The 26,795-nt window shown below is 38.2% G+C and overlaps 2 protein-coding genes and 1 pseudogene across 8 annotated transcripts in view; 2 read left to right on the forward strand and 1 right to left on the reverse strand.

Moving 5' to 3' along the window:
* HECTD1 (HECT domain E3 ubiquitin protein ligase 1) overlaps positions 1 to 8,185 on the forward strand; it is a 90,005-nt gene extending 81,820 nt beyond the window's left edge. For all 6 annotated transcript variants that reach the window (XM_049612931.1, XM_049612935.1, XM_049612933.1 and 3 more), the window contains 7 exons: positions 509 to 646; positions 2,206 to 2,813; positions 3,761 to 3,839; positions 3,967 to 4,060; positions 4,763 to 4,913; positions 7,268 to 7,412; positions 7,525 to 8,185. In XM_049612931.1, the coding sequence (XP_049468888.1) occupies positions 509 to 646; positions 2,206 to 2,813; positions 3,761 to 3,839; positions 3,967 to 4,060; positions 4,763 to 4,913; positions 7,268 to 7,412; positions 7,525 to 7,662 (1,353 nt within the window). In that variant the 3' untranslated portion in view covers positions 7,663 to 8,185. The remainder of the gene's footprint in view (positions 1 to 508; positions 647 to 2,205; positions 2,814 to 3,760; positions 3,840 to 3,966; positions 4,061 to 4,762; positions 4,914 to 7,267; positions 7,413 to 7,524) is intronic.
* Positions 8,186 to 11,099: 2,914 nt separating this feature from the next.
* AP4S1 (adaptor related protein complex 4 subunit sigma 1) overlaps positions 11,100 to 26,795 on the reverse strand; it is a 20,462-nt gene continuing 4,766 nt past the window's right edge. Inside the window, exons 4-5 of one of the 2 annotated variants that reach the window (XM_049612941.1) lie at positions 20,438 to 20,449; positions 11,100 to 11,708 (exon numbers count right to left, since the gene is read on the reverse strand). In XM_049612941.1, coding sequence (XP_049468898.1) covers positions 11,580 to 11,708; positions 20,438 to 20,449 — 141 coding nt within the window. In that variant the 3' untranslated portion in view covers positions 11,100 to 11,579. Of the gene's footprint in view, positions 11,709 to 20,367; positions 20,450 to 26,795 lie in introns of both variants that reach the window. The other variant, XM_049612942.1, reaches the window with a different exon arrangement.
* Positions 19,730 to 25,284, forward strand: LOC125909598 (ubiquitin-40S ribosomal protein S27a-like; annotated as a pseudogene).

Raw genomic sequence — 26,795 nt, forward strand, 5'->3', positions numbered from 1 at the left:
ACCCATATATTCCTCTAAGTAGAAAATCCTTAATTATTTTATTTTTTTACCATGCACTGTATGTTTTTGTAAGCTGCCTCTCACATAATTGGGGAATATGTAGAGTATGGACACAAAAACCTTGGAAGTAATTTCCTCAAGTCAGGAATAGTGGAAGAGTTTAGGTTTTGGTGTCATATAGGCACACAGACAAATCTGTGTGCCATCATTTCCTCAAGCAAATAATTTAACCTTTTTATCTAAACTTTGGTTTCCTTTGGTGTAACAAAAGGGATGAAAATCTATTTTGTAAAGTTGGTGTGAGAGATCACTTTGTGAACAATGTTCACCATGGTGTTTAAATGTGTAATAGTGTACAATAAATATACTTTTTAGAAAAACTAGAATAAAACTTCTGTGTTGTTATAATATTCTGCTATTAAAAAAATGTATTATTTGGTAAGAATGGGATAATTTTAAAACATTTTCTTTAAGCTCACTTTTCCCCCACAATTTGTTCATATTTTAGGTTGAATTTTTAGGAGAAGAAGGAACTGGCTTGGGCCCTACATTAGAATTTTATGCTTTGGTGGCAGCAGAATTCCAGAGAACTGATTTGGGAGCGTGGCTTTGTGATGATAACTTTCCAGATGATGAATCTCGTCATGTAAGATTTATTTCCCATTTCCCATGTCTGATTGTGATTCTGCTTTTAGAAAGTATTAAAAATAAGTTATGCTTTCAGAATTTAAGCCAGGTTTTCTAACTTTTTTATTATTGATCTTTTTTTTTAATATGAAATTTATTGTAAAATTGGTTTCCATACAACACCCAGTGCTCATCCCAATAGGTGCCCTCCTCATTGCCCATCACCCACCCTCCCCTCCCTCCCACCCCCCATCAACCCTGAGTTTATTCTCAGTTTTTAAGAGTCTCTTATGGTTTGGCTGTCTCCCTCTCTGACTTTTTTTTCCTTCGCCTCCCCCATGGTCTTCTGTTAAGTTTCTCAGCATCCACATAAGAGTGAAAACATATGATATCTGTCTTTCTCTGTGTGACTTATTTCACTTAGCATAACACTCTCCAGTTCCATCCACGTTGCTACAAAAGGCCATATTCCATTCTTTCTCATTGCCATGTAGTATTCCATTGTGTATATAAACCACAATTTTTTTATCCATTCATTAGTTGAAGGACATTTAGGCTCTTTCCATAATTTGGCTATTGTTGAAAGTCCTGCTATAAACATTGGGGTTTATAAGTGCCCCTGTGCATCAGCATTCTTATATCCCTTGTGTAAATTCCTAGCAGTGCTATTGCTGGGTCATAGGGTAGACCTATTTTTAATTTTTTGAGGAACCTCCGCACTGTTTTCCAGAGTGGCTGCACCAGTTTGCATTCCCACCAACAGTGCAAGAGAGTTCCCGTTTCTCCACATCCTCACCAGTATCTATAGTCTCCTGATTTGTTCATTTTAGCCACTTTGACTGGCATGAGGTGATATCTCAGTGTGGTTTTAATTTGTATTTCCCTGATGAGGAGTGATGTTGAGCATCTTTCTTTGTGCCTGTTGGCCATCTGGATGTCTTCTTTAGAGAAGTGTCTATTTATGTTTTCTGCCCATTTCTTCACTGGATTATTTGCTTTTTGGGTGTGGAGTTTGGTGAGTTCTTTATAGATTTTGGACACTAGCCCTTTGTCTGATATGTCATTTGCAAATATCTTTTCCCATTCCATTGGTTGCCTTTTAGTTTTGTTGATTGTTTCCTTTGCAGTGCAGAAGCTTCTTATCTTGATGAGGTCCCACTAGTTCATTTTTGCCTTCAATTCCTTTGCCTTTTTTTTTTTTTTTTAATGTAAAGAGAGCACAACCAGGAAAAGGGTGGAAAGAGAGGGAGAGAAAGAATCCCAAGCAGGCTCCATGCTAACAGCACAGAGCCCAACGTGGGGCTCAGACTCTTGAACTGTGAGATCGAGAGTTGGATACTTAACTCTTGACCTGAGCTGAGATCAAGAGTTGGATGCTTAACTGACTGAGCCACCCAGGGGCCCCCATTATTGATTAATCTTGATATTATTAAAATGGTTTTAAAGAAGAAAATTTAGTCACCAAAACCTAATAAAAGGTATATATAAATACTTTAAGATAGCTAAATTGATGAAGATGTTTAATACTTATGCATCTTTTGTTTAATTTTATTTTTATTTCTCCCTCTAAAAAATTAGGTTGATCTTGGAGGTGGATTGAAACCTCCCGGATACTATGTGCAGAGATCATGTGGGCTGTTCACGGCACCATTTCCACAAGATAGTGATGAGCTTGAAAGGATCACAAAACTCTTTCATTTCCTTGGGATTTTCTTGGCCAAATGCATTCAAGACAATAGACTTGTGGACTTACCTATTTCTAAGCCTTTCTTTAAACTTATGTGTATGGGTGACATTAAAAGCAATATGAGTAAATTAATTTATGAGTCACGAGGTGATAGAGACTTACACTGTACTGAAAGTCAGTCTGAAGCTTCTACAGAAGAAGGTCATGATTCACTCTCTGTAGGAAGCTTTGAAGAGGATTCAAAATCAGAGTTTATTCTAGATCCCCCCAAACCAAAACCCCCAGCTTGGTTTAATGGAATTTTAACTTGGGAAGACTTTGAACTAGTAAACCCACACCGAGCCCGATTTTTAAAAGAAATTAAAGACCTTGCTGTCAAGAGGCGTCAGATTTTAAGCAACAAAGGTCTTTCTGAAGATGAGAAGAACACGAAATTACAGGAACTAGTGCTAAAGAATCCATCAGGGTCTGGTCCTCCACTTAGCATAGAGGATTTAGGGTAAGTTTATATATACATTCTTCAACCTAATGGATGAATTGATTTTAAAGCTTTTATTTCTTTGTCCCCACTAATTGCAATGTATGAGTAAATAGTCAGTTAAGAACAATAATATGCTGTAGGAAATATTATTGATTTGAATTTTAAAGAGTTCATATTATAGAGACAATATTCAGAATATCAGAATATAGTTTATTAATCGTCAAATCTCTGGAAGGTTATCTGATTTATCAGATGTGATTAATGTATATATATTGTATGAAAGTCCAAAGTCAAAGATACTTGGAGAAATCATAGCTAATTAATATATATAGTGTACTTGGCAAAGCTCAAAGTAGTTTGCTTTATGTGTAGGCCTTATGCCCAATGGCTGTACTAACTGACTCCGATGCTACAGATCTTTTGATAAAATTCTTTTGATTTCTATACATGTAGTATTATACCCTTGGTATGTTTTTCTGTGATTTTGGGTTGACTGCAAGTCTGTCTGTCTTTCCTTTTTCTCTTTTCTTTTTCTTTTTCTTTTTCTCTCTTTCTTCCTTTCTTGATAATGTTGAGAAGTTTTGTTTGATAAATTATTATATATTCAAGGTCTTATTTGAGGGTAGGGACAGAGCATGAATAACATAAGTGAAGCAATAGTTTCTTCTCGGAAAAAAAAAGTAAAGATGTTGCTGTCCTAATTTGTTGCAAAAACCCTTTATTAATTTTGTGCCATAAAGGGAAATGAAATCTGGAAAGGTGGTGGTTTCATGCAGTCTTTGCAAAGCCAGGTTTGGTGATGATTGGCCTACTAGTTTTTGTGGATGGGGTTTTTGCATTCAAAAGGCCTCATGCTTAACATCTAAGCCAGAGGAGTGGGGGGGATCATGGTTTGGGCAGCAGTGTTTTAAAAATTAAACACCAATGGTAGTTGAATGTTAATCTAATACTTTTCGTCTTCCCAGTTTAAATTTCCAGTTTTGCCCTTCCTCAAGAATATATGGTTTTACAGCTGTGGATCTCAAGCCAAGTGGGGAAGATGAGGTAAAAATTTTGCTTTTGATACAGTTGTTAAGTTCAGAAACATCCTCTAGATGAGGCCAGTTGTAGTAGGAGCTACTGAAAACATCCCTGGATAGTAACAATAATGTTGGCAAATTTTCCTTTGCAGATGATAACAATGGATAATGCAGAAGAATATGTGGATTTGATGTTTGACTTTTGTATGCATACGGGTATTCAGAAACAGATGGAAGCCTTTAGAGGTAATTTTTAGGGCTCTTGAGCTTAATACCTCTCCTTTTACTTAGAGACAGTTGAAATTCAGGCACTTACCTTGTCAAGAATTGCTGGTAGTCTCTAGATTTGCCCTGTGGTTTTTTGACTTCCAGATAGTTAGGTCCTGCAGATTACCCAGAACAGGTTGGAATGTTTCTCAAGCTGTGGCATACCCTCAGCTTGTTCCTCCTAAGTAATGGGGGACCCACTTTTGGCCTCCATTTCTTCATTTGTACGTGAACATAAGTTTGCGTACTTTCCACATTGCATGATCAGGATGACTTAAACCATGTTAGAACCTAAGTTCTTCAGGAGAAAATTGAAGCACAATATATTAGACTGTTTGTCACTTACTAGTTCTGAAAAAGAATATAGATTCACCTAGCTCGTATGATGCAAAGAGTTGGTTAAGAAATTACTAAAATTTGGCTACTGACCATAGTGACTAAGCGAGTATCTCGGTTCACATTTGCAGTATTAAGGGAAATTTCTGTACTTAAAACCTTAGCATAGCTTTGATTTCAAGCTATTTTAATTTATATTTGTTTTTTAAAAAATTTATTAATATTTTATTCATATTCCATTCTGTTATTAGGTATTTTGATTTGAAATTTTTCATTTTGGAATTATAACTTAGAAATTGAATTACATGTTTTATTGTTTTTGATTTTTTGCTATGTATAATGTAGATGGGTTTAATAAAGTTTTTCCAATGGAGAAATTAAGTTCCTTCAGCCATGAAGAAGTCCAGATGATTCTTTGTGGAAACCAGTCACCATCCTGGGCAGCAGAGGATATTATTAATTATACTGAACCTAAGTTGGGTTATACACGTGACAGGTAAGTGTTGCTTATTTTCTAAGGTCAGTAAAATAGTTTATGTCTCAAAATCAAATGACAGATTCTCTAAAGAACTATGACTCAGTGAATTACATTCATAAAATAAGTGAGAAAGCAGTTAAGTCTTCATATCCATTGATAAGGCTGAGTTTATACAAAAAGAAAATTGAGTCTTTGTTCGTGTTAAGATTCCATTTTAATTGTTCGCTCTTTTAAGAATTGGGTGAATTGTAAACCTTTAGGCTTCATTGTTTTTATACTAACCTTTATTGTTTTTAAATTTGAGCCTTGTAAAAAAAAGTTAAAAAAATTTCCAAATAGCCTTTGCCCAGATTCAACTGTACTTAAAATTTGCTTTATATTATTTATGCATAAGCACACATATTTATATATATACCTACACGTGTTATATGTGTATGTATACTGTTTTTTTCTGAACCATTTGAGAATATGTTGCTTATGTCGTGCCCTTTTACTCTGTAATACTTGCGTGTACATTTTCTGAAAATACGGATATTCTCCCATGTATCCACATTAGCTAGCAAATTCATACTGTTAGCTAACCTGTAGTCCATAGTCCAGGTTTGTTGATTACTCCAGTAATGTCCTTAAAGCACTCCCCTCATCACCACTGTCTCTTATCAGGAAATAGCATTTGGTTGTGATAGGAACTTTTGGAGGGATAGGTCTTTAGTCTGAAACAGTTCTTGAGTTGTTGTTTTTTCTTTCATACCACTGATTATTAGATTTTTTTTTTTTTTTTTTTTTTTTTTTTAAGACTACAGGCTGTATATTACCTTTTCTTTTTAAAAGTTTCCAGGGGCACCTGGGTGGCTCAGTCAGTTAAGCATCTGACTCTTGGTTTCGTCTCAGGGTATGGATCTCAGTTTTGTGAGTTCGAGCCCCATGTCAGGCTCTGTGCCATTAGCACAGAGCCTGCTTGTTATTCTTTGTCTCCCTCTCTCTCTGCCATCTCCCCCTCTCACACCGTCTCTGTCTCTCTCTCAAAATGAATACACATGGGGCACCTGGATGGCTCAGTCGGTTAAGCATCCAACTTCAGTTCAGGTCATGATCTTGCAGTCTGTGAGTTCGAGCCCTGAGTTGGGCTCTGTGCTGACAGCTAGGAGCCTGGAGCCTGCTTCGGATTCTATGTCTTCCTCTCTCTCTGCCCCTCCCCTACTCACACCTCTGTCTCTCTCTCTCTCAAAAGTAAATGCACATAAAAAATAATAATAAATAAATAAATAAACTTAAAAAAAAAAGTTTCCGAATTAACTAAAATGAGAGAATACAGTTGACCCCTTTACAATGCAGGGTTTAGGAGCACAGTTGAAAATTCGTATATAATTTTTGACTCCCCAGAACTTAACTACTAACAGCCTGCTCTTACCAGAAGCTTTACCAATAACAACATATTTTGTGTGAAGTAAGCTGGAGAAAAAAAAGAATGTTAAGAAAATTATGAGAACCTACACTTGTGATGGAATAGCATAATGTATAAATTTACCAAATCACCATGTTGTACATCTGAAACTAATATAACATTGTGTCAGCTACACTCAAATAATAATAATAATGAAAAAGAAAGTCATGAAGAAGAGAAAATATATTTGCGGTACTATATTGTATTGAAAAAACTTACATGTACAAGTGGACTTGAGCAGTTCAAACCTGTGTTGTTCAAAGGTCAGCTGTATTATGAATTACTTTAAACTTAACTCTAATGTTTATATAGCATTTTTTTTCCTAAGTCAACTTTTTTTTTAAGTTTTTAAAATTTTTTAAAAATTTATTTGAGAGAGGGAGGGGAAGAGAGAATCCCAAGCAGGCTCTGTCCACACTGACCGTACAGAGCCTGACATGGGGCTCAAACTCACAAACTATGAGTCCATGACCTGAGCCAAAACCAAGAGTCCCAACGCTTAACTGGCTGAGCCTCCTAGGTGCCCCCTTCTTTAACATTATAATTGTGAAATTCATGCCTGTTGTGGCATATAGAAGCAGTTTATTTCACCGTTAACAAAAATGGATTGTTTCAGATCCCCTTTAGCCATATTTAGATGAATTATGCATGTGCATCTTGAGCTTTTCTGATTTGCTGGCTTTGTTGCAGATTTGATCCCTGTACTCCATCAGTGTTTTGGTTCTGACTGTTTATAAGTACAAGACAGTCTTTGTAGCATATTTTTAAAGTAGCTTATATCTGCTCATTTCATGCTGAGTCAAGAGTCTCTAGTACTCTAGATACTACTGATAATTGTTTTTTGGGTTATTGCTGTTACAAGGTAGTGGTAGTGTTTTTCATTTAAGTCAGCTCTCACATGAGTATAATTATATTTTTCTTCTTGTAGCCCTGGTTTCCTGAGATTCGTGAGGGTTTTGTGTGGCATGTCTTCAGATGAAAGGAAAGCATTCCTGCAGTTTACCACTGGTTGCTCAACTCTTCCCCCAGGTGGACTGGCTAACCTGCATCCCAGGCTCACAGTTGTTCGCAAGGTACAAACTTTATAGCTAACGAGGAATCCAAATGGAATTTACTTACTTCAGGATTGAAAGAAATAAAAATTTAAAGTCCTGGTCTTCTGTGTTTTCACTTTTCTTTTTGTAGGTCGATGCTACTGATGCAAGCTATCCATCAGTAAATACATGTGTGCATTATCTAAAGTTACCGGAATATTCTTCGGAGGAGATCATGAGAGAGCGCCTGCTAGCTGCTACCATGGAGAAAGGCTTTCATCTCAATTGAGCTTTGAAATGGGAGACATCAGAGACTTATAAAATACTAGTGAAGCCTCTTGTGTTTGTGTGCAGAGAAGTATATGATCCTCTACGCTAATGACACTTGCCTTTATTTCAACCATTAAGGCTTTAAGAACACGTGGAATAAGTTGGTTAGCTGCTAATGACAAAACAAATCCTTTAACTACCCAGCCAGCAAGTATATAGCACAGAACACTGTGTGTTGCTACAAGGGCTTAGTGACTGGAAAAAGGTGGTCCTACTTGACTGTTCCAAAGAGCAGCTTCTCAGATCTTCAGTGTTCACTGGTAAATTTCTAACAGTGTATTTGTGTAAAGTTTGTCGTTTCATACTTCATACACTACAGTTGCTGTCACTGATCCCCGTTTTGCTGGCTTTTAAGCTACTTGGTCAAAAATCCTGCTTCCTTAAAACATAGTTAATGAGCATCTCAAGCTTTTTCTTTTCCTTTTTAATGATGCCTGCACTATCAGAGTATTCTAGTGTTCTCTCTTTTGTTTGGCATATAATCATGCACAACCTTTTTATTTCTTTGAGGTGGGAGTATATTTTTATTTCCTAAATGCCATACTATAAAGATCAAATTCTTAAGTGTGTTTGTGCAGCTCAAAGGTAAAGATATATTAAGGGGGAAAAAAACACTGGTCTAGATGCAAGGCACACTTAAAGCAAGTTTTACTTTTGGTTGTATTTTCTTTGTATATTATAAACATTTATTTAACTTGTTGCAGTTTGAAGTAAAAAATTTCCAAAATGTATGCTCAACAATAATCATTAAAATGTTTGCAGCGTACAAAACTGTGTCATGTGACTATTTCACTGCAACGGTCAGACCTAAGAACTTACCCAGATAGTTTTTATTTTGAATCACTGAGATATAGTTTTTTGAAATTACTACATGAAGAAATGTATTTTTCTATAGTAAATACACTTACTGAAACTGGAAATCTAGGAGAAATCTATGTTCACATGCTTGTGATCCAACTGTTGTGTTCTGTCTTAAAATATTCTTCAGCTGTGAATGGCCAAGTTATTTGTGTTAACTTTTTAAACACCAGATCTGCTACTTACCATTGTATCTGCAGGGATGTGTAGTTGAAGATTCAAGAATGATTTCTGAATGTGGTTGGTGTGAAAAGAAACCACCAGGATATGGCCATTTCCTGGTTTTGAAGAATGGCTTCTGTTTCCATTTTCCAAATTCTGTGATTTATCACATCTCTGCCCTTAGGTGAAAGAAACGTCAGTAGGACTGATTTAGACAGATGGCTTTTTTAGGAGTGAAAAGCATTTTTTTTTGGAATTGCCCATTATTTACCTGTTTAAAAGGTACATACATTCCCTTTCTACATTAGAAGAGATATGTCCCACTATAGTCAATCATTTGAATACTGTTTTTATTCTCTGCATGAGAATGTTGTGACTATGTAATCAGTGGCAGCATTTAAATAATTCATCTTATTGTGAGTTTCACAGTTCTGAGAATAAAAGTTAAAATAAAACACAATAGCAATATTTAAATGTATGACCTATGCTTTAATCCAAAAAATAGTCGTGGTGATGGTCTCAATAAAGTCATGGATACATGACTAAAACTTTATTCTAGTGATAGAGTTAAAATCCAGTTTATGTGCTTAGTATTGCCATTTATTTAAGTCTGTAAAATGCCTGTCAATACCCAGCTTTTACCAAGACTAATCTATAATCTAGCACAGGGGTCAGCAAACAATAGCCTGCTGCTTACTTTTGTATTGCCCATGAGCTAAGCATGGCTTTAAAATTTTTAGGTGGTTGAAAAAAAGCAAAAAAAGAACAATATTTTATGATGTGAAAAATTTTTGAAATTCAAATTTTAAAAGTCAAAATTCAAATGAAATTTCAAATTTATGAGATTCAAATTTCAAATGTCCATAAATAAACTTACTGCAACACGGCCATGCTTGTTCATTTATGTATTATCTATGATTGTTTTTACACTACAATGGCAGAACTGAGGTTTTGTAGAAACCACATGACCCACAAAGCCTAAAATATTTACTCTCTAGCCCTTTGCAGAAAAGGTTTGCTGAATCCTGGCATAGCACATTGCTGTAGCCTGTAAAATTGATGAGTCTTATATATTCAGTAAATGAAATGTTAGGAGTCAAGGTACAGCTGACCAATCTGAGACATAAATTTCATGAGTGTGAAAATCACTTAAAGCTGTTCATCACGGTTCAGCAATAAACCTGAAGCAAGATGACACAGCCTAGAAGGACAGATAGCCACATTACAGTTGACTTTGCATGAGTCAAGTGTTACGAGATATCTACTAGGGTCTCCACGTATACCGGATTCTTCAGCTTTCTTTTCTGTGGTATCTACCTAGTATTTTTTTTTTTAATTGTTATTCTCTAAAGGTACTGAAATCTGTGCCAAGATGTTATTCAAGTGCTATTTTGGTGTGACCTGAAAATTAATTTTGTTCACTCCCTAGTTACTTCTGGTGTACCAGTTTCAGCAGTTACCTGAAAGTGCTACTGATTAAGTGCCTACCAACTAGGACAGTGTTTCCCAACTAATATGTCTTAGAAAGACCTCCAAAGCACTTTCATCTAGGCTGGGCTTTCCCCAGACCTTGGCTACTTAATGCAAAGGTATCAGATCAATACACATTGTTCTGGCAGGTCAGAAGCCTTTCTTCTGCTTTTCTGAATGGGTCTAAACCAACTCGGGTTTGCTTTTAGAATCCATTATTGACTGGTTGCTTGGATCTTTATAGATGCAAACTTTAAGTAGATTTTTAGAAACAAAGACTTAAACCCATACACACATACACAAAAACAGTACTGAATGCATCATCAGTGGCTGGAATGTCCATTTATGTCTTCTTTTGGAGAATAGTATTGTAGATGAAAGAACTCCTGGAATTCCATAGGATGGCACAATATCTTAAAGTACCATGATTATATTTGTTTCCTCCATTATATCTGCCTTTCTACCCTATATGCACATAAACATGTTTTCTACCTAAGACAGTTCTGTGTGCTCTACTGAGCAGCAAAAACATCTAGAAAAGTTGAGAAGGATCAGGTCATTGGTTTTCTATGGTGACTAAATTCTCTTTGCTTCCAGACATGTCAAGGAGTCAAAGGAATAAGATAGGGAGTGGGGGAGAAGGCTTCATATCATGCCAACCTGAACAGAGATACTCTCTTGCATTCTGTTTTTAGACTTTGAACTAAAGTAAACTTCATTTACAAATAAGTTTACTAATAAGACAAACCATTTACAGCATGGCCTAAAGTATGGTTGTAAGGGCTCTCCTTTAATGTATAACCACTCAGTTTTTGGTAGTAACATTATAAGTGAATCAATTACATGATGACATTGTAATTACCAAGTGCCAATAAAGTGGATATTAGGCTTTTAGAAACTGGCAAATCAAATTTAATTCTCGATTTTTATTAGGTACACAATTCAGTGAAGTTTGGACTTAAGACATTTTAAGGAAAAAGCATTCAGAAAACATTCGAAGTGCTCTGTGTTTAGAACTTCATTGGCTGATAGTTGTCTCATGTTCTTCTCATGCTGCTATCCTGAATTAAATATACAAAGGAAAGCAAAGAACAAAAAAGATACCCTCAGAACCCAACAAAAGTTGAACAAGTGGGGAAAAAATACTTATGGTTAGAAAATAAAATTTGTCTCTTAGAGAAAAATTTTCTTTGTACACCATATTTTAAAATACAGTTTGTTTTCCACTTAGGAACTGTGGAAAACACCTATATAAAATGTCTTTGGAAGGGTACCCCATTTCGCAGTGTACAGTCTTGCAGACTTTTTGGGCTACAGATGTAAAGAGGTAGTCCACGGTATTCTCACTTCCACAAGTTGATGTTGTCTGGCAGAGACTTCCATTATTCAGCTTTCTGACATTTTATCAAGAATGAGTAGAGGGGCAAGAATTCTTGCCCGATTCGTTTCCACAATGCAGCCATTCAACACCATCTCATCCAAAATAATGTGTACTTTATCCAAATTAAACATTATCTAAGTTCACATTAAGGAAATTAGTTCTAGAGATACAAAAATGTTATTAACATGTAACAGTAAATAATAACGACTTAGCCTATAATTTTTCCCATGTAAATCAGTCTAAGCATGAAGTATTGTTTATTTTACAGAATTTATGAAATTAGATTTAAAATTGGTGTCTATTTTAGAAATGATTACCTTAATGTACACATGCACACCCAGTTTCATCCTGGTTAAGCTAATTGGCCTATGTGCACAGAAATGGAATAGCTATACCTTTTAGCCAGAGGGAAAGTGAATCTACTATGAACTAGAGAATAAAGTAAGTGACATCGGCAAGAAGGTGACCGGACAAGAACAGTATTGTCTTCCCAGACAATAATAACCTCAACAGTAATAGCCACCATTTATGGAATACTCATGTTCCAGGCACTGTGTTGTTTTACATAATTTTTTCAGTCTTCTCTACAACTCTATGGTATAAATGTTACACATTATCCTCATTTTGCATGTAGCAAACAGGCTCAGAGCCATTGTCCAAGGTCACATGGCTGGTAATTGCCAGGAGCTGGAATTACGTCCACAGCTTTGGCTTGATGGTTCTGCTTCTACACTTCTCAGGAGAGGGCTGAGGCTACTGAGTATATACCCTCCCTCAGCCCTAAATACTTCATCCAAAACCAAATGCTTTTACAAAACCTTATGTCTTAAGCTATCTTTTCTGTCGCGCTGAAGAAAAAAATAACCAAGAGTAGATATGAATGAAGGAAGCAAGTCAATGCTGACTTAATTCCCAAGTAGATAAAAATTCTGAAATTCATGAGACTATCTTGCATAAATGAACAGTTCTAAAAATACTCATTTGAGAAATATGGAGCCACTTCCACTGATGTTCTTAGTGGAAAGTCAGTATAGCACATGGGGGAAGACGAAAATGTTGTTAGACTACAATGTCTAGCTAATTGGAAGGAGCCAAATTCTTCTCCCAGTAGCCCCTTCAGTGAACTTTTGTGAAAGGAGAATGGGAACTACAATAAGATGACAATAGTTGAATGGTTCTGAATTTTATACTTTAATAGTTTATTAATCCATGTCTTTAAAGAACATGATCCTGGTCTCTTAAAAAAAAAAAACAGCTGATTGAAACATTGTTTCAGATTGTTCATTGTTCAGTCAACAAATGAGTGATTTAAATGCACTAGGGAAGTTCATAATTAAATAGTGAACCTTGGTAAAGTGAATTGTTACCACCTGGTTTTTTTCTCAATAATTTCACATGTTCAAATCTATATTGTATTTGTTTAGTGAAGTACATCTACAGAAAATGATACAACCCTGTGAATGACTTTTAAGTTCCTATTAGGCTCTGCATTAATATCTCATTAAGCTCTGTGCAAATAGTCCTCTAGCAGAATAAACTGTTTTTCAGGAACCCATGGGAACTGTCCTTAAATGACCCAGAAAAGAAAAGAAAAAAAAAAAAAAAAAAAGCTTTACTCTGATATACCTATTAATAATGTCTTGCAATTATATAGATGATGATTGCTTTGTCCATGACCAAATTGGGACTGGAATACTAGGCCCTTGACTCCATCAGACCCAGAAGCCAGAACTTAGAAGCCAAAGTGGGAATGTCAGCTCAGTACAAAGTGGAGTTGGGGAGCACAGGGGGCTGCATGAAAAATGGCCTGCAGAATCCCCCTTTTGTTTTCATTAAGGGCAATGAAAGCCTTGGTGCATTGAATATGTGAACTCATCCAAGATGATTTTCTTGGAGAGAGGAGATCTAATTTTAATCTGTCTATTTGAGTTAGTTTAGGGATCAAGCTTAAGACTTTGGTAAGTAGATGACCTAAAATTCAGATGTCCCCTTGAGCAAGAAGCCACTTGTTTTGAAATTCAGATTAGAATTGCTGCTGAATCATATCAACCACTGACATCCTCACATTGTAAAGACAAGGTCTTTCAACAAGTCTGAATTTCCCAACATCCTAGAAACATGAGTTGTTCAGTGAGATCACCCTGTACCGTGGGCATGTGACTGCCTGTCTGAGTATCTGGTTCAAACCCTTAATAACCATGTAGCTTTCTGGCACCATATAGGGAAAACACAGACCAAATCCAGTGTGAGGCAAAACCCTGAAAGCAGATTTCCACCTGGAATCATGTGACTCCTTTAAAATAAGAATCCAGCTGTTGTTTACATCTTGATTTGGTTTATAAGCAACTTGTACACACTGGTGAAGCCAAGAATAATGGCATTTGAGCTACATGTCAGGTGAGCAGGGACCAAAAAAAAGCCCTATAATGCAAAGCCCTGTGGCAATAAACATAGGCAAATATGCTTCAACCCTGACATCTCAAAGAGGATGAAGCGAGAAAGGCCCAGGCTGTTGGTCTATTACTGTGGTGAGGTGAGAAGGAACTTTTTCAAGAGGGTCCTAGTTGCGGGTTATACTGAACTTGACTGACTTAAAGATCCATAAGGCACTTGGTTTCCCCTTGTGGACACCCTGTGGTTGGAGCTGATGTGAACTACGGCCAGCCTCCTAAAGAGCAGATTCAGAAAGCCCCACTTTTTCCCAATCCTGAGACCCAAAAGCCTTGCTGAATTTCTATGTGTAATGTGGATTGAAGTGGAACATCTTAGGACCCCAGTAATATTAGTGCCACCTGAAACCAATTTTCTAATTAAAATGTTTCTGGTTCCCACATTGGAATTTTGGTCTCTGAATCATAAATCACTTTTTCAGTATGGTAATTTAACACCACTGTAGTGGTCTATTTATCCTTTAATAAGAGAAAACTGAGCAGCATACATTCAAATGGGACTTGAAAAGCAATTCTAAGGCAGAACTCAGCCTAGAAACTAAAATGTATAATTCTAGATTTTGGTCTTAGATCCCTTGTCGTCTTCCTTGGTTTCTCCTTCTTTCTTTCTAAGATCCTAGCTAACAAAGTTGTTGAAAAACTAAGTGGGGTGGAGAAAAAACTTGCTTTCCTGTTTATATTTTAATTCAGTCTCCCATGAAATTAGGTAAACTGTGAAGGGCCTTGTGTTCACATTTTCTACAAAAATTCAAATATTATTCTATAGAAGACTCACGACAGTGCACACTCCGGGATATACTCTACTGGTAATATAGTCTGCTGCTCACTTTTAGGCTTAGTATTGCCTCCTGTGAATTAGGCCGCTGAAAAGGAATTTATCTGTTTTGTTTTGTTTGTTTTCAATACGTTTTTCCTTAAAGACCCATTCATATTCTGAGAGCAACAAGGCATCCAGGTGTAGTTTTTTTAAAATTTATATAGATTTATGTAAAATCACACAAATATGAAAGTCAGCATTGGGTCAAATGAGCCTGTCCATTTCTCTTGTTTTTTCCCCTAACACTGTTGCCCCTCATAACCCGCTGTCCCTATTTCTGAGTCAAACAGCTGGAAGCCGGAAGCGTGGAACAAAAGGAGTGGGCGGAAGGCAGGCAGGCAGACTTGGGCAGGTATAGTGGCGGATGGATATGGCATCGAAGGACGCAGAGAACGCACTTAGAGAAAATAAGGAGACGGCGAAAGCCAGTGAGAGGCCAGTGAGAGTCGGAGAAGTCCGGAGGGCAGACCTGTTTAATCTGGAACCTTCACATCCCTTTCCCAGGTAAATGGCTGACTCCCTTGGGGACTGTTCATCATTCTGAGACTCTTCACTCATGACAGCACTGACTGCAGCTCTCGTGCTGACAAGGTTTTGGCTCCCTTGCCCCTCAGGGCCTCCCCTTCCCAAAGACATACTCCCTGAGCCCACGGGCCAGTTCTCACCCCTTGCAGCCCTGCTTTCAATTTACATACCTTAAAAAGAAAAAAAAAAAGATGTTTAGAAATTACTCAATGTGAACGCCACTCCTGGAGAGCACGCTCTTACGAAGACCGGCAGGTACCCTCATCATGTCCGACTCCTCCAACCGAAAACTAGGGTTTCCCCAAAACTTCTTTCCTACATCAGGAAAAACTTTGACAACACCAAGATAGCATGGTGACAGGCACTATATAAATGCCTTGTTAAGTCTTAAATTACCACAATCTCCAGATGATAACAAATTTTGTAAAAAAAAAAAAAAAAAGAAAAAAAAATATATATATAATTTGTCAAATTTAATCTTCTAATTTTATAGCCATGGAGTCAAGGGCCCTGGAAACCCAGAGACTGGTACCAGCTGTGTCCCAAAGTAGCCCTGTGTTTTGGGACATGTCACAGAACCCCTCTGGGCTTCAGCCTTTTCATCTAAAAAATGAGGTTTTAACCTGATGATTATGTAGTTTTCTTCTAGTTCCAAAGTACTCAAATCCTAGGACTCTAAATGTAACCTTCAGGAAGAGGGGAGCTAGTTTACTCCTATCTGACAATATCAAGCCATTTCCTGATGTAATCACATACTCCATAATACCTTAAAAGAAATCTTTTGGTAATGACTTAATTTATTATTGTGACTTTCTGACAGAACATGGAGGCAATTTCAGTTTATTTAGAAGCTACCACTGTGGTGTTGGAGGGATTCCCTGGAGAACTTTGTTCTTCTTACCAGCATTTCCAAAGCCCCTAGTTGAACAAATGCTTTTGTGATTTCTCATTAAATCAGTTTGAAATTATCTCCTAATCAGAGAAGCCCTATTCTGGTTTCTGGACCTATAAAGGTGTTTGTAGTTTTAGGATAGTAACGAAGGAACAAGAGGTTGATGCCCCACAGTGGGCTCTGGGCCCTAATCAGGGCATGACTGCAAATCTTGGTGGTGCTGATTAGTGCTGCCTGGGTGCCTTCATTCCTCCAGGGAGCACCATGGTAGAAAATTAGCTGAGTCACAGAGAGTGCAAGCAGGATGCAGGGAGGCCCTTCCTTCTCCCCCACCCTCAACTGCGATAAAGAGGTACTTTCACATCACCCACGTGAGCTTTAAGGTTCTAGAACTGCTCAGGCTTTTGGGTTTTAAGGACTTAGAAAATAAAGATTTATTTAAAAGATATTTTTGAATCAAGAAAAACATTCTGGATTCTAGGCCTACCCTATATTTATGGTATAGGTGGCACTGCAATATAAATAGGGATTCCAGCCTGTTCCCCAGCTACTATCCCAGGTTGTCTGTCATTCCTGCCCCCCTGCCCCCCCACCAGTCCTGGGGTAAGGGTTGGGGAGAGGTCTATACCAGTCCTGCTAGCAGCAAGCTCAGGTATATGGGTACCCAGTGAGTTTTGGGGACCAAGGTAGCTGAAGTGTGGTCAAGAAGTGGATTGGGTACCTGCAGGCTCTGGATAAGCATCCTCACCCCATGGAGAGAGAGATGTTCCTGAAGGAGAGCCAGAGTATTGCCCTCTAAAGCACAGGACCCAGGAAAGGGACGCTAGTTGTTGAAGTCTAAAGATAGCACTCCTGGATTCTACTCTAGCCCAAATAAACCAAGGTCTTTAAGCCTCTTTAAAGGCACCAAATACCAAAAAGGCTGTTAAGGTTTTCTGTACATTGACACATACCGTAAGTATGCACTGAACTGAGGAGGAGTTGGGCATCTCCCACACAGCACTGTTCACTGGTGCCATTCCCTATTTACCAAAGCAGGTGGAGACAGCTCCTTTGAATTATCACTTGTCTGGAGAATTCAGCAAACCTGGGGCTACATAGCTGAACACATCTGGAGAAGCTCATTAGTTGATTCCTAAAAACCATCTTCATTCACAGAATGGGAAGTCTTAAATAAGTCTACTAGAGTGATAGGGCAAACTTTCCCTAAAGAAGCAGGGCCTCAGGAATCCTCTGGCCAACATTTCAACCCAGCAGGTGGAGTAGATCGCGAAGAGTGTATAGGAACTTCTGCACTGCACGTGAATGATTTATGTCACTGACATGCTTGGTCCCAAGAGTCTGCCCCTCTTGACACTAAATGCAACACACAGTTTCCATTTAGTGGAAGGGTTTTCAAGAAGCCGGAATTTCTGTCCTGATTTCTTGTGCTTAGGTCATTTTTTAAAATATGATCTGTCATGTTCTGTGATGTTAGTCCTACTAGAACAGGCCCATTCTAGGGCTTGTATACAAATGGTGCATTTTATTTCTCAAAGTCTAAACAGGTGGTTTCTGGAAAGCTGCCCCATTCTTAAGGTGCTTCAGGGTGATAAAGCTTCTGGAGGAAAAGCTTGCAAGTAAAGGGCTTCTTGGGAATTCCGTGAGGTTTTGACTTCCATCCTCCGGGTGCTGCACCAAAGCCAAGCCTTAAAACATGTCTGTTTCCTGTGGGCTGACGAGGAAAGCTTTCTTAAGCCCAAGCAAGCACAAAGATGGGTGTTCTGAGTGTTGGGAGAACTAGCTCCAGGCTGCAGTGATTATAAGTTGCTTGTTTTCAGCTTTTCAAGGCCTGAGGAAGCTTTCCTGGCAGAGCAGACCTAAACAATGCTAGCTGCTTCAGCAGCTTCCTAGTTACAGGCTACCAGGTGGTGATAAAGAACACCTATGGTCCTGCACAGAGAAGGGGGCAGGAAACTGAGGCTGCATCTCCAACAGGCTCCCTTGTCTTACTGTTATGAAACTGGTATGTAGCGGTCTTCCCTGGACCCATGATAGTTACAAAAAAAAAAAAACTATGTATGAGGCAGACTAAAGGCATGGGTTTTAATTACATTTTTTTTCATATGGCTGAGGGTGGAAATCTTTTAAAAATGTTAATATTAGACAGGTATCTCATATCCTACCTGCCCTGCTACCTGTTCCACTTTTAGGCCACCAGAAGTCCATGTGAAGTTATGTCTGGAGCAAAGGCATACACTGCCAGGTCTGGAAAGGCTTAGTTCCCTTCTCTTACCGATGCAAAATTCCTAATCTTTCAGGTGGATATGCCTAAGTAATTCCTAAGGCCAGTAAAATGTCAGTTAGTTAGAGGTACATCTGCAACTAACCTTGTAAGTTAATTGTATTTCAATTAAAAAAAAATAAGGTAGAAAGGAAGGGAAGGCAAAAATGAAACTAAAATAGAGGGAAAGAATACAAACTGTGTGCCTTGGTGTGGAAATTAAATTTGAACAAGAATACTGGAGCTCAGGGCATCTGGCTGGCTTAGTCAGAAGAGCATGCGACTCTTGATCTTAGGGTTGTGACTTTGGGTGTAGAGATTCCTTAAAAATAAAATCTTTAAGAAAAAAGAAAAGAGAAAGAATGGTGGAGCTCATGACTTGGAGCTAGGCTATACCCCAGAGGGTTATAAAGACAAACCCGTCTCTACCTGTAGTTAGTACGTAAGACACATCAATACAACAAGCTCAGCTATAATACGTACTCTGTTATATCTGACTCACTTTAATTTTCTGAACTTCTAGACCAGTTAGACTCTTTCTTCCTGTTCTAGGTGTAAGGTAACTCAGCTCACTTAGAGTCATGGCAACATCAAATACTAAGGCCGAGAGGTAATTAAAGCTCTTCTAGCCTAATTCTCTTATTTTGAAATGAAGGGGTTATGTGTCTTGTCCAACACATATAGTTTGGTGGCAGGTTTGAAAGCAGAACTTGGGTTTCTGTACTCCTAGTGAAGTGTCTTAACAGCTTTTGCCATCTTCCTGATGATTTTTTAAATCAAAAGGCATTTTTATTATTCCCCTGTACAAGAGGAAGAGATTTATTGTGAGTTGCTTTAAAGGGCTTAGTTAAAATGGAATGTAACATGCTGAATAAAAATAACACCTTAATACACGGCCTGGTCTTGGGTGTCCTAGGTCAAAGGGAGCGTAGATTTAGGTCACTCACCACTAGAGGGCACTCAGATTTTCTCAGTCAATTTAAAGAGGCTCCCAGATACAGCCTCCAATTTGTCATCAACATGATGACATTTTCTATCAACAGTAAACGCTAAATGGCCATTTCCCCCAAATATACTAGTCTAATGGATATGTGTGTGGTATAGATATATGTATCTATATCTCTGTAGATATATAGATATATAAACATGTTATAATTAATACATATTTATTTTAATGTTACTATTCTAGATTTAAGCGTGATGTTTTCCCAGTGGATTCTTTCATTTATTGTTTTCAAATGGTATGCAGATTTTTGTAGTAAAAATTAACTTAAAAAGTCCACTTGCTTCTCAGAGTACTTACAAAGCCCAGGGGGCCCTGTTGAAATCCACAGATCTGCAGTATTTGAAGCAAATAATATTTATTTGAGGAGACCCTGGCATGCTTTGATTTAAAAGGGAGAAGAAAGTGAAGAAAAGGAGAGCTTTCTCTGCTATAAAAGTAAATGGATACAAGTCAGGCAATTTCTTTAACCCTCCATTTTATCATCCTTGAAGGCCTTATTCTGATCACATGGGGGATTTCTGGAGATTTATACCTGGAGCCATGAAAATCCATTCTCTCTAGGAGGACCAAGCATTTTCTGGCTGTGTTATTTAGATTCTGGAAAGGTCTATTCTATATGCTTAAAAGAAGTTACACTATTATATATCAGTTATTATCAACTACTACCATAGTATTGCCATGTCTGAAAAATAGAAAAATCATAACAAGAATTATCTTTGTAAAAAAGGGCAGGGTTGTTTCTGCAAAGCTGCTACATACCTCTGACTTCCTTGTCGGTTGTTGATGATCGGCATAATGGATTCTGCTGAATTGTTTTCCTGACCCAATCAGGGCACTTACCTGATCAGGACTAGCCTGTGCTTTGCCAAGTACTGAGGAAAACCTGGCTCATGGCTTTGAAAAAGGATACATCTAATTCACTCTGGAAAAGAGAAAAGAGTACAAGGATGAGAATGAGCCCCTGGGACACGTGCGCTTAGCAGTTAGCAGCTGCCCTGGCCACAAGCCGGGGAGCAGGTGGGGGACGCAGCTCTGTACATAGAAGCGTGAGAGCAGGAAGGCCCGGAGTCTGGGCTTGTGCTTTCTTTAAGAAGAAAAACAGGCTGCAGTTTAGAGGAATTTTGCCAACCAGAACAATTCATCTTTGAAAGGTAGAGAGACTAGACTAACTCAACCTGTTCAGATGATGTGTAGCTAATTTGATATGTATATCAAAAGCCTTAATAATATGCATACCCTTTGAATCCATCAGTTTTATTTCTAGAAGTTTATCCTAAGGAGATAATTAGATAACAGCATAACAATGTGTGATAGGATGTTCAGGGTAATGTTGTTTATAGTAGCAAATTATTGAAAACAAGCAAAGTATCTATCAAGGGGGGACTAGTTAAATTATAGCAGATCCACAAATGAGGATACAGATATATAAGTACTGACATTGTTAAATAAAAGCAAGTTACAACACGGTATATTCAGTATTATCCCATGGATATATGTATATGTAAAGATAGATACAGATATAGTTGGATATAGACAGATACATAAAGTCTAAAAGGAAATGTACCTAATAGTATCTATCAGTAGTTCATGAACTTACTCATGATCTTCTCCGCTTTCTTTTTGCTTATATGTATTTTTAATTTTTTTCAGTGATCATAGATGTTTATATCATAAAAAACTTGGGGTGCTTGGGTGGCTCAGTTGGTCAAGCATCCAACTTCCACTCAGGTGGTGATCTCATGGTTTGGGAGTTCGAGCCCTGTGTTGGGCTCTCTCTTCAGATCTTCTGTCTCTCTCTCTCTCTCTCTCTCTCTCTCTCTCTCTCTCTCTCTGTCCCTCCCCTGCTCATGCTCTCTCTCTCAAAAGTAAATAAACATTTAAAATAAAAGTCATAGAGGGAGAAAAAAGTAAACAGTTAAATTTGTATCTGGAAGGACTTTGGGTTTGTCAAGTGAAGGACTGAAAATGCTGAGCCCACCTCAACAGCCACTGTCCTCTCTTGCAAAACTGCCTCTGTTGAAGCTAACTGGGTTGGCTTTTTGTTTTGAAACGTGATGCTGAGATGCTTCCTTCAGCCCAGACAGCATGAGACTGATCTCCAAATTTAAGATTTGGAAACTAAGATTAAAAATAGCCTCAGAAAGAATGTTTAAAACTCACAAACCTAAAAATAAATCTTAGATGACAAGGCATTCTTTGAGTGGGACAGATTCTATTTTCTTTCCCATAGTATTCTTTTCCCTCTGCTTTTCTCTTCTTTCTGCTACTGTCATCCTAAACTGAGTCATCTCCCAGTACTGTCCGAGTCCTGTGTAATCACCAGTTTACATTAAATTCTAATCTTCACTTCTGTGGTTTATGTGGTCACTGACTCTCTTCCCAGAATTACAGCAAGAATTCAGCAATGTGCTATTTATTCTCAGTCACTGAATATAATAATAATAATAATAATAATAATAATAATTTCAAAAACTTTAGCAATGATAGCCCTTGTACTCACTCTTATCATCCCAGGTTTAAAACATTACTCTTTTGGGAAATGTTATTCTTCTTGATAGGTATTGCCTTAAAATGGCTGAACGTGGCCAGCTCTGAATCACAGACCCTGACTTGCAAACCAATCTGTCTTAAGAGAGTGGTAGTCAGGGGGGCCTGGGTGGCTCAGTCAGTTAAGTGTCTCCTGATTTTGGCTCAGGTCATGATCTCACTATTTGAGCCCTGTGTTGAGTTCGAGCCCTGTGTTGAGCCCCGCTTCGGGCTCTGCTCTGATGGTGTGGAGCCTGCTTGGTATCCTCTGTCTGCCTCTCTGTCTTCCCCTCCCTCTCTCTTCCTCTCTCTCTCTCTCTCTCTCTCTCTCTCTCAAAAATAAATAAATAAATAAGTAAGTAGGTAAGACAGTGTTGTCAGGATTAAGCAGGAGCTAGAGCTGTGCTGTCTACTATGGTAACCACTAGCATCATGTGGTAAATTAAATGAATTAAAAGTAAATTCCTCACTTCCTCCTTTACAGTAATCACATTTCAAGTTTTGAAAAGCCATACATGGCTAGTGCCTACTGTACTGGATAACACACGCACGGAACAATTCTATCGCTGCAGAAAGTTATACTGGTCAGTGCTGATTTATGGCATCCTCTCCAAGCAGTCAATACAAACATGGAGTTTAAAGCCAGCCTCAATGGCCCCTGTCTCCTCAAGGCCAGTCTGGAAAGGCCTGACTCCTTGCCATCTTCCAGCTTCAGCACTACTTCCTTCCTAACTAGATGCACTGCCATCCTGCAGGCCACGAGGCAATTGCAAGATCCAACCCCTGAATGAGGAAGTGGCTGACAGTAAGCATTGAGTTAGTGGGTCTCAAATTTAAATATGCATCAGAATCATACAGAAGGCTTGTTAAAACACAGAATTCCTGATTCAACAGTTTGAGGTGGGCCCACAATTTGTATTTTTAGTAAGTTCCCAGGTGATGTTTATGTCGCTGGGAACAACACTTTGAAAACCACTGCACTAAGGCAATGAAGACAGGCTAGTTGATTGTCCCATGCAGAAGGAATTTGCCAAACAATTCTGGTATTAGGAGTTAGGCTGAAGATATAACTTCTTAACATGAGTTTTGCCCTTAGCAGGCTTTAGTGAACTCAATATTACTTATTATGGAGATTTCACTCACTGCCTCAGGAAGAAGCAGCCTAGAAACAGTTTCTTCCAAATCCTTTTATTTAAAAGCAAAATGAAAGAAGGGTGCCAGGGTGGCTCAGTCGGTTAAGCATCTGACTTGGGCTCAGGTCATGATATCATGGTTCGTGAGTTCGAGCCCCACATTGAGCTCTGTGCTGCCAGCTCAGAGCCTGGAGCCTGCTTTGGATTCTGTGTCTCCCTCTCTATCTCTGCTCCTCCCCTGCTCATGCTCACGCTCTGTCTCTCTCTCTCAAAAATAAATAAACATTAAAAAAAACTTTTAAAGCAAAATGAAAGAAACATAACAACTTTGAAAACTCAGCTTGTGCCACTACTACCTCTCAAGAATATCTAACTAAGGCTCAGGAAGGCCTATGGGAACAGAGTAAAACACCTTCACTGATTCTTTTTTTTTTTTTTTTAACATGTGCTCTTTTGTTAAAAATGTTTATTTATTTTGAGAGAGAGAGAGAGAATATGAGCAGGGGAGGGGCAGAGAGAGAGGGAGAGAGAGAATCCCAAGCAGGCTCCACACTGTCAGCATAGAGCCCAACTCGGGCCTTGATCTCAGGAACCATGAGATCATGACCTTAGCTGAAATCAAACTAAGATGCTCAACTAACGGAGCCACCCAAGTGCCCCAGTAAATCCTTACACTTGTGGTCAACTGATTTTTAACAAGGGTGCAAGACAATTCACTAAGAGGGCGGTGGAGAACAGTCTTTTCAACCAATGGTGTTGGGAAAATTGGATAGCCACATACAAAAGAATGAAGTTAGACCCCACTTCACAGCATATACAAAAATTACTCAAGCTTTTCCAATCTGCCATCTGGAACCACCACCAGGATGCAGATTTTCGTGAAAACCCTTATGGAGAAGATCATCACTCTTGAGGCTGAACCCTCAAATACAACAGAAAATGTGAAGGCCAAGATTCAGGATCAGGAAGGAATTCCTGGTCATTAGAGACTGATCTTTGCTGGAAGCAACTGGAAGATGGATATACTCTGACTGTAACTGCAAAAGAAGCCCACTCTTCATCTTGTGTTGAGACTTTGTATGGTGCTAAGAAAAGGAAGAAGTCTAAACACCACTTCCAAGAAGAATAAGCATAAGAGAAAGAAAGTTAAACTGGCCATCCTGAAATACTGTAAGTTGGATGAGAATGTCAAAATCAGTCCCTTTGCCAGGAGTGCCCTTCAGATGAATGTGGTGCTAGCCACTTTGACAGACATTATGGTGGCAAATGTTGCCTGACTTATTGCTTCAACAAACCTGAAGACAAGAAATTGTGTATGGGTTAATAAAAGACACAGAAGTAAATCTTCATGACATTAGGGAACTGTGAGATCATGACCTGAGGTGAAATCAAGAGTCAGACGCTGAACCAACTGAGCCACCCAGTGCTCCAAAGCCTTTTTAGACATAACACCAAAAACATAAGCAACAAAAGAAAAAATAAATTAATTGAACTTCATCAAAATTAAAAATTATTGTAATTCAAAGAACACTATCAAGAAAGTGAAAAGAAAGCCAGTGAAGGGGAGAAAATATTTTTAAATTATATCTGATAGGTACTCAAATTAAGTTAGTTCAATCAAATAGATTTGTTTTTGTATTCACTCAGTTCACTCAAAGAGATTTGTATTCTGAATATAGAAAGAACTCTTACAACTCAACAATAAAAAGACAAATAGTGCAAGTGAAAAATGGGCAAAGGATTTGAAGACGTTTTCTCCAAAGAAGATATACAAATGGCCAATAAACACATGAAAAGCTCCTCAATGTTTGTTGTCCAGTAGTCAAATGCAAATCAAAACCACCATTGATTGGCCTCTATACCACTTCATACCCACTAGGATGGCTATAATCAAAGAGACAGATAATAACAAACTTTGGTAAGAACATGGAGAAATTAGAACCCTCAACCACTGTTAAAGAGAATTTAAATCATGCGGCCACTTTGGAAAACAGTTTGGCAGTGCGTCAACATGTTAAACGTGGAATTACCACATCACCTAGCAATCCCACTCCTAGGTAGACTAAAACTATGATGCCACACAAAAATATTTACACAAATTTTCTTTTTTTTTTTTTAATTTTTTTTTTCAACGTTTTTTATTTATTTTTGGGACAGAGAGAGACAGAGCATGAACGGGGGAGGGTCAGAGAGAGAGGGAGACACAGAATCGGAAACAGGCTCCAGGCTCCGAGCCATCAGCCCAGAGCCTGACGCGGGGCTCGAACTCACGGACCGCGAGATCGTGACCTGGCTGAAGTCGGACGCTTAACCGACTGCGCCACCCAGGCGCCCCAACAAATTTTCAAAGCTGCATTATTCATAAGAGCCAAAAAGTATCAATAACCCACATATACATCAACTAATGAATGAATAAATAATATGTGGTATATCTATATAGCAGAATATTAATTGGCAATAAAAAGGAAAGAGGTACTGATACCTGCTACAACATGGATGAATCTTGAAAACATTATGTTAAGTAAAAAAAGCCAGTCACAAAAGACTACATATTATACAATTCCATTTACATGAAACGTCTAGAATAGGCAAACCTATAGAGATAGAAAGTAGACCTGGAGCAGGTGGAGGGGGATCACTGGGAAGGAAATGCTAATAGGTATGGTGTTTGTTTGGGGTTAGGAAATATTCTAAAATTGACTGTGTGGTGGTTGCACAACTCATGTAAATACTAAAACCTATAAACTTTATTTTACTTAATTAATTTATTTTTTAAGGTTTTATTTCTAAGTAGTGTCTACACCCAACGTGGGGCTCAAACTCACAACCTCGAGATCAAGAGTCACACGCTCTACCTACTGAGCCACCCAGGTGCCCAAAAAGGCCTGTATGCTTTGAATGGGTGAGTTTTGGGGTATGTAAATTATATTTCAATACAGCTGGGGTTTATGTTTTGTTTTGTTTCATTTCATTTTTTTATTTTTTATTTAAAAAAAAATTTTTTTTTTTTTTAACGTTTATTTATTTTTGAGACAGAGAGAGAGAGAGCATGAACGGGGGAGGGTCAGAGAGAGGGAGACACAGAATCCGAAACAGGCTCCAGGCTCCGAGCAGTCAGCACAGAGCCCGACGCGGGGCTCGAACTCACGGACCACGAGATCATGACCTGAGCTGAAGTCGGATGCTTAACCAACTGAGCCACCCAGGCGCCCCTCATTTCATTTTTTTAAAAAGGGAATTTGGGGGAGGAACTCATGTGTTCCTTAAGGGGAGTTGGTTTTGACCATCAAAGCAAGGGTTTGGATAGAAATGATTCCTAAACTAAAAAGGGTCCTGGTGCCTTAGGAGGGAAAGCAAAAGAAAAATAAAAGAGAGAGGGAGAATAAATTAAATAGCAAAGTCTCTTAATTAAAAGAAAGACATAAGAGGTTCTCAGTCTTGTAGAACTAAGTCTTTATAAAGATCTAAGGCACACATAGGTTTGTAACACTTTGAGCCAGAAGGAAAGGTAAAGAAAATGTGGCCTCATTTGAGTTTTAACTTTTGCACATTGAAGTTCTATATTAACATGTGTTCTTTTTTTTTTTTTTTTTTTTTTTTTTTTTTTTT

Source organism: Panthera uncia, assembly GCF_023721935.1.
Source record: "Panthera uncia isolate 11264 chromosome B3 unlocalized genomic scaffold, Puncia_PCG_1.0 HiC_scaffold_1, whole genome shotgun sequence".
Taxonomy (NCBI): Eukaryota; Metazoa; Chordata; class Mammalia; order Carnivora; family Felidae; genus Panthera; species Panthera uncia.